We start from the raw sequence: 13,779 nt of genomic DNA on the forward strand, positions 1-13,779 counted from the left end.
ATTGATATTCTCTTTATTAGGATGTATGACAGCCCTACAAATACAACACTACTCATTACTAACATAGAGAACATGTAAATCACAAAGCACCCCTGCAAATAAAATAATATTAATTGCTAATATAAAATACATATGAATGGGAATTCATTGAGCGCAATCTTACCTTATGGCTTGGATTCTCTTCTTTAGGCCTCCAGAACAGGGCCTCATGTTCTCGATGTTTTTGAGCTTTCTTCTCTGTATGCGCGATCCAATGCTGTGTCTTTTTCTCTGTATTTGCAGAGGTCACTTCTTAGTTTGTTGATTTGACACTCTTGTTCTTCTAATCTAACTTTCTGTGTCTTGCATTTAGACAAGCCAAGAAGCTCAGTTGCTAAATGTTGTGAATAATGCCTCTCTCTTTCTTGCATGCAAGAAATTGACTTGAAATATCCTGGTGAACCTTTGGCGCCATCACTTGCAAAACGCAAGAGTTGTGGGATTTGTAAAGGGAGGATGTGAAGCAGTAGTACAGGGGTTAATAGGATAGATGGAGCCATCACACCAAAGATCTATGTGTTGCTTCCATGACAACCTCATATGATCTTTGACATCTGATGAGAGCAATAGTTGACTACTTCTACGTTTTTGAATGGGCGCATACTCACTATCTAGATCAATGTGTAGATGGTACTTTCTCTTAATGCTTTCATGATTAGACTCTTCAATAGAATGAGTGTGTACATGGTTGTTCTCCATTGAAGTGTTCTAAAAATGAGTAAGTTGGATATGAGAGGCAGAGTGAAAGAATATCTCTCGCTATGGTGAGAGAAGGCTTGCATTTGTCTTTTGAAATTGGAGATGGAGGTTCTCATTCTCTCCAAACTGTCTTCCGTGTGCAATAACATCCTCCTGAACTAACTTTATTCTTACAGTTTGGAATGTATCAATTCAAAGAAGGTTCCAATGAACTTTATGAGACGGTGGCTGTCTAGGAGAAGATTTACCTCTCTAGCTCAGAAAGTACACTTTTATGACTTTTACGTTCTCTTTATTTTAACATTTCAAGATTTTTTCTAGAGAGAGTAAATAAGAATCGGTAATTTTCTTACAAGGCCCTACAAATGACCTCCAAAATGTTTTAATGTTAGGTCTTGTGGTAGTGCTAGACACCAAATGGGTTCTTCAAAATTGATTCCACCAAGTTTTGGAATGCTGAGAGAGATACTTTCATACTATCTCAACACTGTCCAACAACAACAGGTTAGTAACCCAACCAATCACCGGTACATCTTGATGTATGTGATTTTAGGTTGTGTTTCACACCGATTGAATTGATCCAAAGTGGTGGTATGTTATACAAGTTTCCCCTTGTTCAAAACATATCTTTCAAGATAAAGACGTTGAGGCTGAATCTTTGGATGAGGTGCAAGTACTACCTTAAATCGACTCATTGGAAGAAGACGATGAAGAAAACAATTTAGAGGAGGCCAATCAAGAGCATCAATCCAAAGAAGATAATGAGTCACCTATCGATCATGACAATGCTTCATTGGATAATGATAGTGATATTAATATGGAACCCCATCTTTTCATTGAGCTTCCATTAGATATAGACATTGATGAAACAAAACATATGGATCTATTATTACAAGATGGGATAGATTCATGATCTTGACATTTTTTTCCTTCAAAAGTTATCTTTATTCTTTTGCTCAAAACGTGGATGTAAGGGTTTTAATGGATGTTTTTTTAAAACTATAATCATTTTTTGTATGTATGTGACATGTATAACTTAAATTCTACACTCAACAACTCTCTGAAATTTTTATGCTGCGACAATAGCAACAAAATTACGGTATAGCAGCAAAAAAGTTACTGCTATTGTTGCTACTTAGCAGTGAAATTTTGCTCCTATGAAATTTTGTTACTATGGTCGCTTTGTTGAGTAGCGAAATATCGTTGCTGCATACGACATAATTCCTCGACATTTCGAAAGCCTAAACGCTACTAGAACGCTACTATGCCCTCGACGTGTTGTAGTGTTTGGTGTTGATATCTGATCGTTGATATTAACCCCATGATATGTAGTAGTGCTAAAATACTTGATATCTGATCATTGATATTAACCCCATGATATGTAGTAGTGCTAAAATACTTGATACTCCGTTATTGATATTGATGAAATGGGACATCAATCTCATGCAGTGGTACTTGAGTATTGACTGAGGCTATTCCTTGTACCAAGGTTGAAAGGCTTACACCAACCTTCAATTTGAAGGCCATGAACTAGCTTGACCTTCAAAATTAACTACATATATATATCTATTACATATCAACCATGAACAACCAACACAGGAGAGGGGAGAAAGAAATCTTGGATTTGTAAAAAATAAAAGGAAAAAATCACATCGATTTGACCCTTTGTATTCAAGCTTCCATTTCTAATTTGACCCTTTGTATTCCGACTTCTATTCTTGCATTTTGCTTCTTAATATCTTCTACATACCGCAACAATGCACGGGTTGAGTACTAGTATGTATATATATATATATATATATATATATATATATATATATATATATATGTTAATGTGTAAAATTTAGTGAAAATTTCAAAATAGTGGGCTCTTTTGCAACCCTATTTTCTAAGAGGGCCTTGGCACCCTCGGAAGCACGCCTAAAATTTGAAGTCTGATTTTATCAAATTAAATATAAATTTTAGATTTTTTCTAAAATTGTGGCATTATATGGAAGGCCAAGTTTTAAAGTGGCCTTCTCACGAAGTTTTCCAAGGCAAAAATGCCCTCTGAACAGGCCTGAAATTTGATGCCTAGTATTGGGCTTCATAAAAAATCCAATGACGTCTTCCCCTTAAATGATGCCCTGATGTAATTTTCAAGGTTTCAAGCCTTATGTATCGATCTCTATCTCTAGCCCCAAACACCTACGGCCCACAGGCCATTGTCCAGTAATGTAAATCACTTAGTTTACAAACTATCAAATCACTCATTAACAGTGTGATTGCACACACATACACATCAACTTGTAAATAAACAACTGAAGATGGCATTTTCAGTCATCTTAACTCGTCCTCTTCCATGCGCTTGCAAGAGGACAGCATTCTCTTGATGAGAAAACGTTTTTAAGCTCTTGTATTGTGTGTATTTTTGTTGCATACATATCCATCAATATTATCCTTCGCATGGATTGGCACTGTATGGTTTTGAAGAATGAATGATTCCTGCTAAAAAATAATCGAGCATATCGAAATCCACAAGAGAGAACTTTGCACTTACCGTGACCTCAATGGGGACTCTGCGCGATGCACATAATAGAGATCACCATGTCCTCGCTTTCCTACCACATCCACTATGAGGGATGAAGCTGCATCGGCTAGAGCCTAGCACTTCTTTTCCACCAGCTACTACTACTCCAAACCCTGCAGCATACTATCAACAGAAATAGAACTTGACCAGCTCTTTGATATACAAAATACTCAAAAATGCCAATAATCATCACATACCATCTCAGCTACATCAAGAAGAATGGCACCTCCAAGTTCCAACCATCATCCCGTACGAAGAGAGCAGAGTTGAGCATGGACTCCACTGAAGTATATTATCACTCCTACAATATCTGCTCCAAGCAAGATAAACTCACAAACATGGATGAGTAAAAAACATACTTGCTAAGCTGTAAGAGACGTTCTTTTCTCCCTTCTACAACTACAACTTTCTTAGCCTTTGCTACAAACAAACTGCAATCATCACTATGAGGCAACAATTCAAATCACCTGGCACCAGACCATAACAACATTAAATTTACCTTAAAAATTTTATGTCAAACCTGCAAAAGATGGGGAAAAAATTTACTCCAGACCAAATCAAGCTTAAAGCTGCTCCGAACCAAATCAAGCTGAAAGCTGAAATTTACTTCCTGATAGATACGCTATGGATGAGAAACCCAGAATTTTGCCAATATTTAAAACTTATTCAACATAACTCCAAACCAAATCAAGCTGAAAGCTGCTCCAAACCAAATCAAGCTGAAAGCTGACAATAGCAACATGACTCATAAGCCATCACAAACCCACGATTGGCAGCATGACTCATAAGCCATCACAAACCCACGATTGGTAGCATGCTATTCCATTGAAAAATGAGTCAAACATTGCTCCAAACCAAGTACATTGAAATGCATGAATCATAAGCCATCACAGATTTTATAGACGCACTACTTTGTAAAAAAATTAAATTCATAAGGGATCAAACATGAGAGGAAGATCTGTGAATGATAATACCTCATTTTTGCAACCTTGTTCATCCACAAGGTATCCCCCAAACCTCTCCAACAATTGATCAAGCCACATGGAGAATTTCTTCTCTCTTTCCGTAGAGTCTCGTGGTCGTTTTTTATCACGTGGGTAATGCTGTGGATTGAAAAGCTTGACAACATTGAATAGAAACACATTTGGAAATCTATCATTAATGCAATCCACAACCTTTTGTACAAAAGCCTTAGCAAGCATAGTGCAACTCATTACATCACCTGGCAATACATCCAATGGAAGACCATCTTTATCCTTACCCGGAATACATGTGTATAAGAGTTTATGCGCATAGACCTTTCCATCATCATTTACATGCTGTAGAAACCCACTTTCTGAATCAGCCATAAACTTCTTTAGATAGAGTGTGCCTTTTCCAAACTCCTCCTGCAAGAACTTTCTTTTCAACGAAGAAATAGTTACATCTATGCAAGTAGTTATTGAAGATATATCAATGATGTCTGCCTGAAACTGTTTGCTTAGCATATTCAAGTCATTCAAGACATCAGCTAGCATGTGAATGCAAAACAAGACCTTATACACTCTCAGTTTATTGTACCATGCAGGTGCAGATTCTTGCCAAAAGCTCAAAACAGCAGGCATTAGCTTTGTCAACTGCACCATAACATTACCTCTGGCGAGCCATCTGACATCATGAATACGTAGCACTTCTAAAACCTGCAAATTCATCTCCTGTAACAAATTTTGGAATTCTGTATGTCGTATGCTAGATGCAGATATCCAAGTATACACCTTGTTAGCCATTTTATCAATATACGAAAGACAACTAAAGCATTTTGCTGCATCAACTACGGCAAGAGCTTCCCTATGAGCTATACAATGTATGTTTACAAGGTGAGGCACATCTCGTTTTAACTTTGCTACAAGACCATCATTACAACCCAGCATGGAACTATCTCCATCCGTTGCAATTCCCACCATGCGATGCTTTTCAAGACCACACTCATTAAAAACATTATAAATTGCATCATATTTTGTCTGAGCACAACCATCACTTACCAAAACCAATCTTGCAAACTCAATATTACATAAAGCTTTGCCATTCATAGGCAAAAAGCAAAGATAAATAATCAAATGCTTTTCTAATCCCCTATCAGTTGTCTCATCCACAGTCACTCCATAAAAAGGGCTTTGCAATAATTGTTTAAGTTGAGATCTTTTTATATACTCAGAAATGGAAATGACAAAATCTCTACATGCTATTCTATTTGTGTATGAAGAATAGTCATGCTGTATAGGCATATTCTCCACACCCATTGCATAAGCAAGATCACATAATTTCTCATACTTTCTCAATGCTAAGTCTTGTTGTGCATTAAAATAGGCTAGCTTCATCACTGTTATCACCCTGGATGTGTTTCTACATGTCATTACCTCAATATGTGCTGGCATTTGTACCGCACACTCACTTCGATACCTTCCAGCAGCCCATGCATGTTCTCTAGACTTTCGATGCTTTCTAATGGCACTTAGCATGATACTTTTGCATCCATTTCCTCTACCCCATGGCCCTTTCAACTTGTATTTTTCACACCAAATGCACTTCATGAATTCTTCTTTACCACAAACTACATGTTTGAGAAAAGCATATTTACGTACCCATTCTGAACGAAACTTACGTACTGGACCTTTCTTCTTCTCTTCACTATCTCCAGTGGCGGTAGAAGGAGCCCTTACTGTCTCCTCTCCGAGTACCTCCATGTCAAAGTCAAGCTCATCCTCGCATGTCTCAATTTCAGAATCAGCAAATTCGTCGCTGTCATCACTTACGCCAAATATCTCCTCCATCACTACATCATGTCTTGTCTGCCTCCTTGATGGATGTTCTTCAATCCTAGTCTCATTCACTTTTCCTTTGCCAAAAAGTTGAACGAGAGTAGTTTGACTCATCTAGCAGAATATTAAGAGCAATCAAATCATCACTAATCATCGATACCAAACACTTGCAAGTAAATACAATTTCATATATGAGCATAGTGAAAAAAATCAAGTTTTGTCTAACCTTTGTTTGTATATTCATGCCTCTTGATGATGAAGGTGCACCGGAAGTTGCCGAGACGAACATCTTTAAGATCAAAAGCAAATTATGCAAAGACTAAATCAAAATTAGAGTCTCTCTCTCTCTCTCTCTACCACGTCAGCCATATCCATGTTCTGCATGCTCTGTGAATGCATGGCATACACATGCTTTTCTTGTGTATATGACCTTCACATGAAGGGAAGTCTTTGTAAAAAGAGAAGCATTCCATGTGTTGTATTTAAGTACTTTCCAAAGCCTCTGTTACATGGATATTTACATGGATAAGACACAGTGTGTATTATATGCTTTTGTATGTTCAAATACTCACTTTGTTCAGATTATTGATCCCCATGATTGACATACCACTCCCTTCAGAACTCTCAATTTAAGAGCAAGGTAATTGTATATAAGGCCTGCCTTCATGTATTAACACCCTTCATCTTTTTATGCAAGACACATGGGGTTCATTTTGTTTGATTCATGCAACCAAGGACTCAAGGAGTGTCCTTACTTTTACATTATTGTTCAGACTACTAAAAGCAGTAAGGATAGCTCATGAAGATACTACACATGCATGTAGGTACTCTTTAAGCATATGGTCTGATGCAATGCATACATCATAGAGGTGCATACACATGAATGTATGCATACAGTGTACAAATGTATATTCAACTTGCAATACACATTGAAGGAAGACAGTAAAATAGCTAGTAGCTACCTTTGGTTGCACAAGGGGCATTTGCCCAAGTCCGGAAGGCAGCCCAGAGTCCTTGTGTCGTCCTGATGGCGCAGCCCTGCCCCTGCTCGGTTACTACAGCCTGCTTTAATCTCCATACTAGTTTGTGAGAGGTAAAATAAATCAAACACATGCAGGAGAGAAGAGGAGTGAGTACCTACAACACACACTGTAGCTGCACCTGCTTTTACTTTTTTTCAGCTTCACTCAAGCTTGACAGTCCGCTTCATGATGCCACCAAATACATGCTTCGATGGAAACCTCTGTCTATTTCTTTTTATCATGGGTGTCGGCGTGCAACAGCCAGAAAACTACACATTGACAGTGCATCGAAAACTGGACATTGAGCGACAAGATGCATGCGCTCGCCTATGGAGAGAGAGGATGGGATAGATAGGGCCCGGCCAGTTTTTGTTTTTTTGGTGGGATATGAAGCGTGTACGTGGGCGGTGGGGCTGCGGCGGCTGCTTCCGCTTGGATGTGAAATATCCAGTTCTATAGCCTACAGGACCACATCAACATAGATTTAGTAAAGAAAGAACACTGTAACTTTGCTAAGAACACTGTAACCTTGCTGGATTGATCAATGATAAGCAACTGAATGGAAACAGGTGTGTTACGCACAAAAAAACACTCCTCCGTTCAGTCACTAGCAGACTGCAGTGTGCGAAATTATATTTCTAAATATGGGGTGTATTTTTTCGGTAGATTTAAGATAGGTTGAAGGTTCCCCAGCCAAATGGCAGGCTCAACAAGAAATTAAAAGACCCGAGTTCAATTCTCATGAGTCCATGACTCGCTATTAATTATATATTTAGGCCCATATATATATATATATATACCCATGACTCCTTAGGGGTTTTTATAGGGTTTCTTTTGACGCCTTAGTCCCATTGGTAAGATTTCGTGTTGACACCTTAGAGCATTGTGCAAGGTGTATTTGACGCCCAAATTTGTCGATGACGCCCAAAATGGGTATCAAATTTCAGGCTGGCCTCTGAAGCTTCAAATTTCAGGCTAACATTAGTCGGAAGAGTTGGGATTAAATCACCCCTCACGGAAAAATGAACCAAGTCTCGACAGCTTGAAATCATGGAGGAGACCGGGCCTTGCAAGGCAGATAAATGCTCAGCTATCGAAACGTCAGTGCAAGGCTCTCACGTTTGCCAAAGGCTGCTTAGCGGTCTCAACTTTCTCCATAATTTTCTCCGCCTGGCTGCAGCAGGAAGATTCAATACTGTCGTGATGGCGCAGAGGTGGTGCTGCCGCTCCTCCGCCTCGCCATCGCTGCTTTTGTTGTTGCAGGTGGCGGTGTTACTCCTCCGCCAGCTACCCATTTCTGTCGTTGCAGATGCTGCTGTTAGAAATAATAGCTCATCTTCTATTAATTTGGTTGAGAACGGGAGCTTCGAGGAGGGGGCGTTTTCCCCGTCAACACTTTGCGACAAGGACGAGATAATGACGATTCCGTATCAGCAGACGAACATCAGCGGCTGGCTTCTGGCCAGCGGCACCATCGACTGGGCGAGACGCCGCTGGAAAAGGGCCAGCGACTGCAGCCCCAGCTGCATCGACCTTAGCGGCGGAGGGCCCGGCATCGTCACCACCTCCTTTCAGACCAAGCCAAACACCACCTACACCATCCTCCTGGACGCCACCGCCAACCCAGACGCTCCACGCCCGTCAAGGGCACCTTCACCGTCGCTGTGCTCTTAGGCAGCTGTTCCGTCAATTCTTCTAACATTTCCGTCGACAGAGATGGCTACGATAGCAACAACATTGGCTGGCACACATTGGCAGTCTTCTTCACCACCCGTTCAGCCTTGCAAGGACCCTTTCTCTCGCCAGCAACATCCCAGGGTGGTATGGTCCCCTCATCGAGGACGTCCGCGTTTACGAGGGGTTCCATTTTCCCAACTCAGGTGATTCACCCAATTCAGGTGAGTTGTGTATACATGATCTATTTCTAGGCTATAAACAAAAGAGCATGGGGCATGGGTACACCTGAAGCTCATCCCTTTTCCTATCCTCTGATGTTCCTCTACTACTACTACATGCTGTTCGAAATAGGGATAGGGGCTGCCAGATTAGTGAGCAGCCATGAAAGCTTAATGTGTATACAACATAGAAACAGGGGTGAGCGTCTAGAACAAGAACAAGATGAGCATGACCACCCAGAAAGAAAATGCATTGCCATACGAGAGATTTTACAAAGGGTGAGCACCTCTTAATAATGAGGGAAAGGGTAGTTACAAAGTGGTTGCATGTAACGGACAAGCGTCAGGTGAGTTGCTTGTGGATGTATGTGTGTGCATGTTTATGCTATAAGGTTGTACAAGTATGATATAATGTGAATGCACTAGTGTGTTAGAAGCTAAGCCCGGATCAAGAGGAGCTTTGATGATGTACAAAGTGAGCATAGATGTGGATTGCTTATTTGTCAGAGAAGCCACCAACAGCAGCTTCATTTTTGTGTGCAGTAGTGGGCGCGTTTTCAGTGCATCAGTGGAGACACGAGCTAGTCGAGGTAGAGATACCAACTATTCGCCCCACTTGTTGAAAGTGGAGGAATAGAATGCCAAGGAGATGTTGTTGGAGATGCACGAGCGCAAGTGAAGCTCGGGCGGTTGGCATCCAGGATGCCGATGAAGAGAGTCGAGTTGAGGTCGAGTGTGAGGGAAAAAGGACGAAAGGACTAGATGTATGAGAGATCAGAGCAAAACCACATAGCATGAAATATGTGAGTGAGTCTATATATAATGGTGAGTGAACATATGTACAAGAGCCCTTTGATGTGAGGTGACTCTAAGAAGAAAGACCAGTGCAGAAGCAGAGATGCAGAAGCAGAGATGATGTTGGAGCTGAAGCACGGTCGAATACGAAGGCTTGCGTCGATGTGAGGCAAAGCACTCCGAGAGGTTGTTAGCGTTCGAAGGCTCACGTCGGTGGATGCAGAGGCACTCTGAGGTGGAAGTGGCAGCGCCGGGCAGCTAGTCGAGTGGCTGAGCAAAGTCTTGTTGACTTGGGTAGTAGCTTCCTCACCATAGACATAATTGAGGGATGCCAAATCATGTAGATGGTCGCCTAAGAGATGGGCGGGAAGGGGGATTCATGTTGCAAGGTTGGAGAGAACAACTATCCTCCCCAGTAAAAACTTGCATCTAGGCTCCAGAGTGCCAAAGGATTATGGCGAGGTTGAGGCCAAATGGTGCTAAAATCGTCTAGATGGGTCGCCTGAGAAGATGGATAGGAAGGCAGCTGCATGTTGCGAGGTTGGAGAACAACTGTCTTCTCTCTCTCTCTCTCTCTCTCTCTCTCTCTCTCTCTCTCTCGCACTCTTAACTTTGCTACATTGTGCAATCGTCAAGAACCAAAGTGTTGAATATTCCCTACAAAAGAATAATCCTATCTATAAGCATGTTATAAGCCCAAAGTTGGTGTGACAGGCCCCAAGGTCAGAGATGGACTCTTCACATGCATGCTCTGTTGCATGCAAGGATGCACCTTTTTCTAAAGGTGTTGAGAATGCCTCTAGTTAGAGGGTTTTGGTTGAAGGAGTCTATATTGCACATGTGGGCGAGAGACCCTTTTTAAGATTGGAGAAGGGTACTTCTTTAGAAATCATGGGGCCCCCATCGTTTGAGAGGAAAACTATGGAGGGCAAATAAGGGTCTGCTGTGGGTGCTGCTACATAAGGAGCCTCTTTAAGGGGCAAGAGTGGATCATGAAGTTGATTGTAGTTCCTGTGAGATTCATGAAGTTGATCGTAGTTCTCATCGATCAACCAAAGGAGAGACATGATGGATTTGAGGCAAATCATCTTTTCTTTGACATGAATAGAGGCCCAACTGAAAGAGGCATGATGCTTTACTATCATCACCTAAGGTGTCTTCCTAGTTATATGCATGTCACATTCGAAGACATGGTAGACACCGGGTTCTGGACGTCCCACTCAGCATTCCGAAGAACCCTTAAAAAGCTTCAATCCCGCCAAAACTTCTATAAACACGAGTTCGACGACATGTCACATTCGAAGACATGGTAGACACCGGGTTCTGGACGTCCCACTCAGCATTCCGAAGAACCCTTAAAAAGCTTCAATCCCGTCGAAACTTCTATAAACACGAGACTTTCGACGACCAAGTCTTTTGACCTAGGTAAAGGTTCTGAGGACAGAACCTACATCAGATGGGGGGGATGTTAATCCCATTTTGGATTAACAAGGATGCTCCTACAATTGAGGACATTAATAAGTGTTATGTAAAGGCACTATAAAAGTTGTACATAGCCACCCAAGGCCTTAGTTAGTAAGTTTTGGGTGGCCAAGTGTGAATAAGGGCCAGATATATAAAAGGTAATTTCTCATAATGAAAGGACACAATCCCCCTTTGTGCTATGAGAGCTCTTGCTTTGTCTTGAGAGATAGAAAGAGAGTGAGAGTGTGCTGTAGTGCGTGTTCCTTTCTATGCATATGTGTAGGAGTGTGAGAGGTAGATTGCCTTGCATTGTGGTGTGAGCGACTACGCGGTGATCGCGTGGAGGTGGAGATCGAAGGAGTGGAGCTTCCAAAGTGAGATTGGGGAGCCTCAAGGGATGCGAGCTCGAAGCATTGGTAAGTATATCAAGTATTGCATTACAAATCCCTTTACCATAAGGGCTAGGCAATTGAATGGATGTTTATAGGGGCGCTATGTGTTCCTCTGTATATTGCTTCTCTCGATTGCGGTTGTGTGGAGTTCCCTCTTGGGAGGTCTGGTAGCCCATAACATGGACAAAACTTACCATCATAATTTTCATCCATTTCTATCTTGTAACCTAGATCACCATACAAAACTGTAAAAGAATTTCTTAATAGAAAAACAAACATTCCATAACCCTCTATGAGAGAGAGAGAGAGAGAGAGAGAGAGAGGGTTCAATTTCTGCTCATGGATTATAACATCCAAGATTCTACTAAATTAGGATCAATGCTATACCTCTTCTTGGAGAGACTATAGAGTGCTGCCACTATAGAGAGAGAGAGATAGATGAATGTTAACAATTATTTTTGCAAGATTTAAGTAGAAGTGCTCAATGTAGTTACTACACTTAACTCTCAATAGCTGCACTTGGAAGGAATCAGTTGAGCTCTCAGTAGTTACAGTTAGAAGGAATCAATTGAGTTCTCAAAAACCATAATTACCTCTCAGTAGAGTAGCCATTGTATGTGTGTGTGTGTGTGTGCGGGAGAGAGAGAGAGAGACTCAATTGCATGGATGGTAAGAGTGCATGAGACTCAATTGCATGTATGTGTGTGTGTGTGTGTGGGAGAGAGAGAGAGAGAGAGAGAGAGAGAGAGAGAGAGAGAGAGAGAGAGACTCAATTGCATGGATGGTAAGAGTGCATGAGATTTTGGTAAGAACGGAAACACTTTTCTGGCTTTCATTTAACATCTTCAATAGGATGATTCAAGATATTTGACATAGGTGCTAGCAGTGCATGTAATGTTGGTCTCATGGTGGTCAATGATAGACTCAAGCACAATATGTTCTTCTTGTTTAATGTTGAAAGATTCATAAAATTAAGGAGGTAATTTTAGCATATGTTACTTTCTTATTCTTATTTTTTATTTATTTATTTATTTATTTTTAAATCATATGAGGTGAAACTTTGTTTTCAATAGGTTTAGGGATACCTAGATTATCATAAATACCTTCATGTTTGGAACCACCTTCTTACATCATCTTCTTTGAGTTTACCTTCTTGAACAATTTTGTAAAAACAGCTCGCCTCTGGTCACAAACCCCAGCACGATATATATCTTTGTCTTGCTAGCCATAATCTCATATAGTCTTCTGTAGAGCCACCAATCTCGAGGCAACTCAAAAAATTGGTACCATTGAATGGGGGCTGCCCCTATGCCTACACTGCTTGATTGTTCCAATCCTACCAGTGTTGTTTGAAATAGAGCTTCATAGGTGAGGGTTCACTCCTCTGAGCATAATTGTGCGGTAATCCATGGCTTGTTCATTGTGGAAGGTGCCGTTCTTGCTGGTGATGCCTTGGCAGATGACGCAGGTGTTCTTGCCCATGAACACGGCCAGAGGAGCGGCGAACGTGCCGAACTGGATTTTGCTCTAGAAAAGTGCCCATGCGATGTGTTACCACTCTCCAGGACCTCCTTATCCTTGCGATTGTGTCAGAAAAAAACTGTCCTTTAGTGTAATTTTCATGCCTCAAATTGAGAAAACCCTATTTTAATTTTGCCTAACCTTGAATTTAAAGATTCAAATTTTTGAAGTTTTAGTTATAAAACTGACTAATCTATGCATTTTTTCAATAAAAATCGGTTGGGCTTGAAGGTCATCCTTTTTTTCATTGGTTAGAGAAAAAGTTTCTCCTTTGAAAATTGATGAGTTGGCGTTGGGCGCAAAAAGGGAGAAAGGAAATTTTTTAATAAAAGAAATAAAGCTTTAATTTAAAAGCTTTAGTTGGGAGTGAAGAGAAGAGAGAGAGAATCAAATTCGCCAATGATAATTGCAAGGAGAGAGAGGGGCTAGATTTTGGAGCGGATAGGAGAATCAGAGGGTGGTTTTACTCCTATGGGTGGTATTTGAAAAGTGGGAAGCGGTTTTTGGGGCAAAGATTTGTAGCCCTTGATCTAGATATCCATCCAATGGTTCACAAAATTCCCATAAACCTTTCAATTCTTTTGT

At 40.8% G+C, this 13,779-nt stretch overlaps 1 protein-coding gene across 1 annotated transcript; it reads right to left on the bottom strand.

Annotated features, from left to right (window-relative positions):
• Positions 1 to 4,236: 4,236 nt before the first annotated feature.
• LOC147620429 (uncharacterized) lies at positions 4,237 to 6,088 on the bottom strand. Its single transcript, XM_086825528.1, has one exon. The coding sequence runs from the start codon at positions 6,028 to 6,030 to the stop codon at positions 4,237 to 4,239; it is 1,794 nt and encodes a 597-aa protein (XP_086681654.1). The 5' UTR covers positions 6,031 to 6,088.
• Positions 6,089 to 13,779: the final 7,691 nt, after the last annotated feature.

Source organism: Cibotium barometz, chromosome 31, assembly GCF_041138505.1.
Source record: "Cibotium barometz isolate CiBa-2024 chromosome 31, ASM4113850v1, whole genome shotgun sequence".
In the NCBI taxonomy this organism is placed as follows: domain Eukaryota; kingdom Viridiplantae; phylum Streptophyta; class Polypodiopsida; order Cyatheales; family Cibotiaceae; genus Cibotium; species Cibotium barometz.

What these genes read in the sequence shown, in the direction of transcription:
- LOC147620429 (XM_086825528.1), bottom strand. Translation starts at nt 6,030, where the DNA reads ATGGAGGTACTCGGAGAGGAGACAGTAAGGGCTCCTTCTACCGCCACT.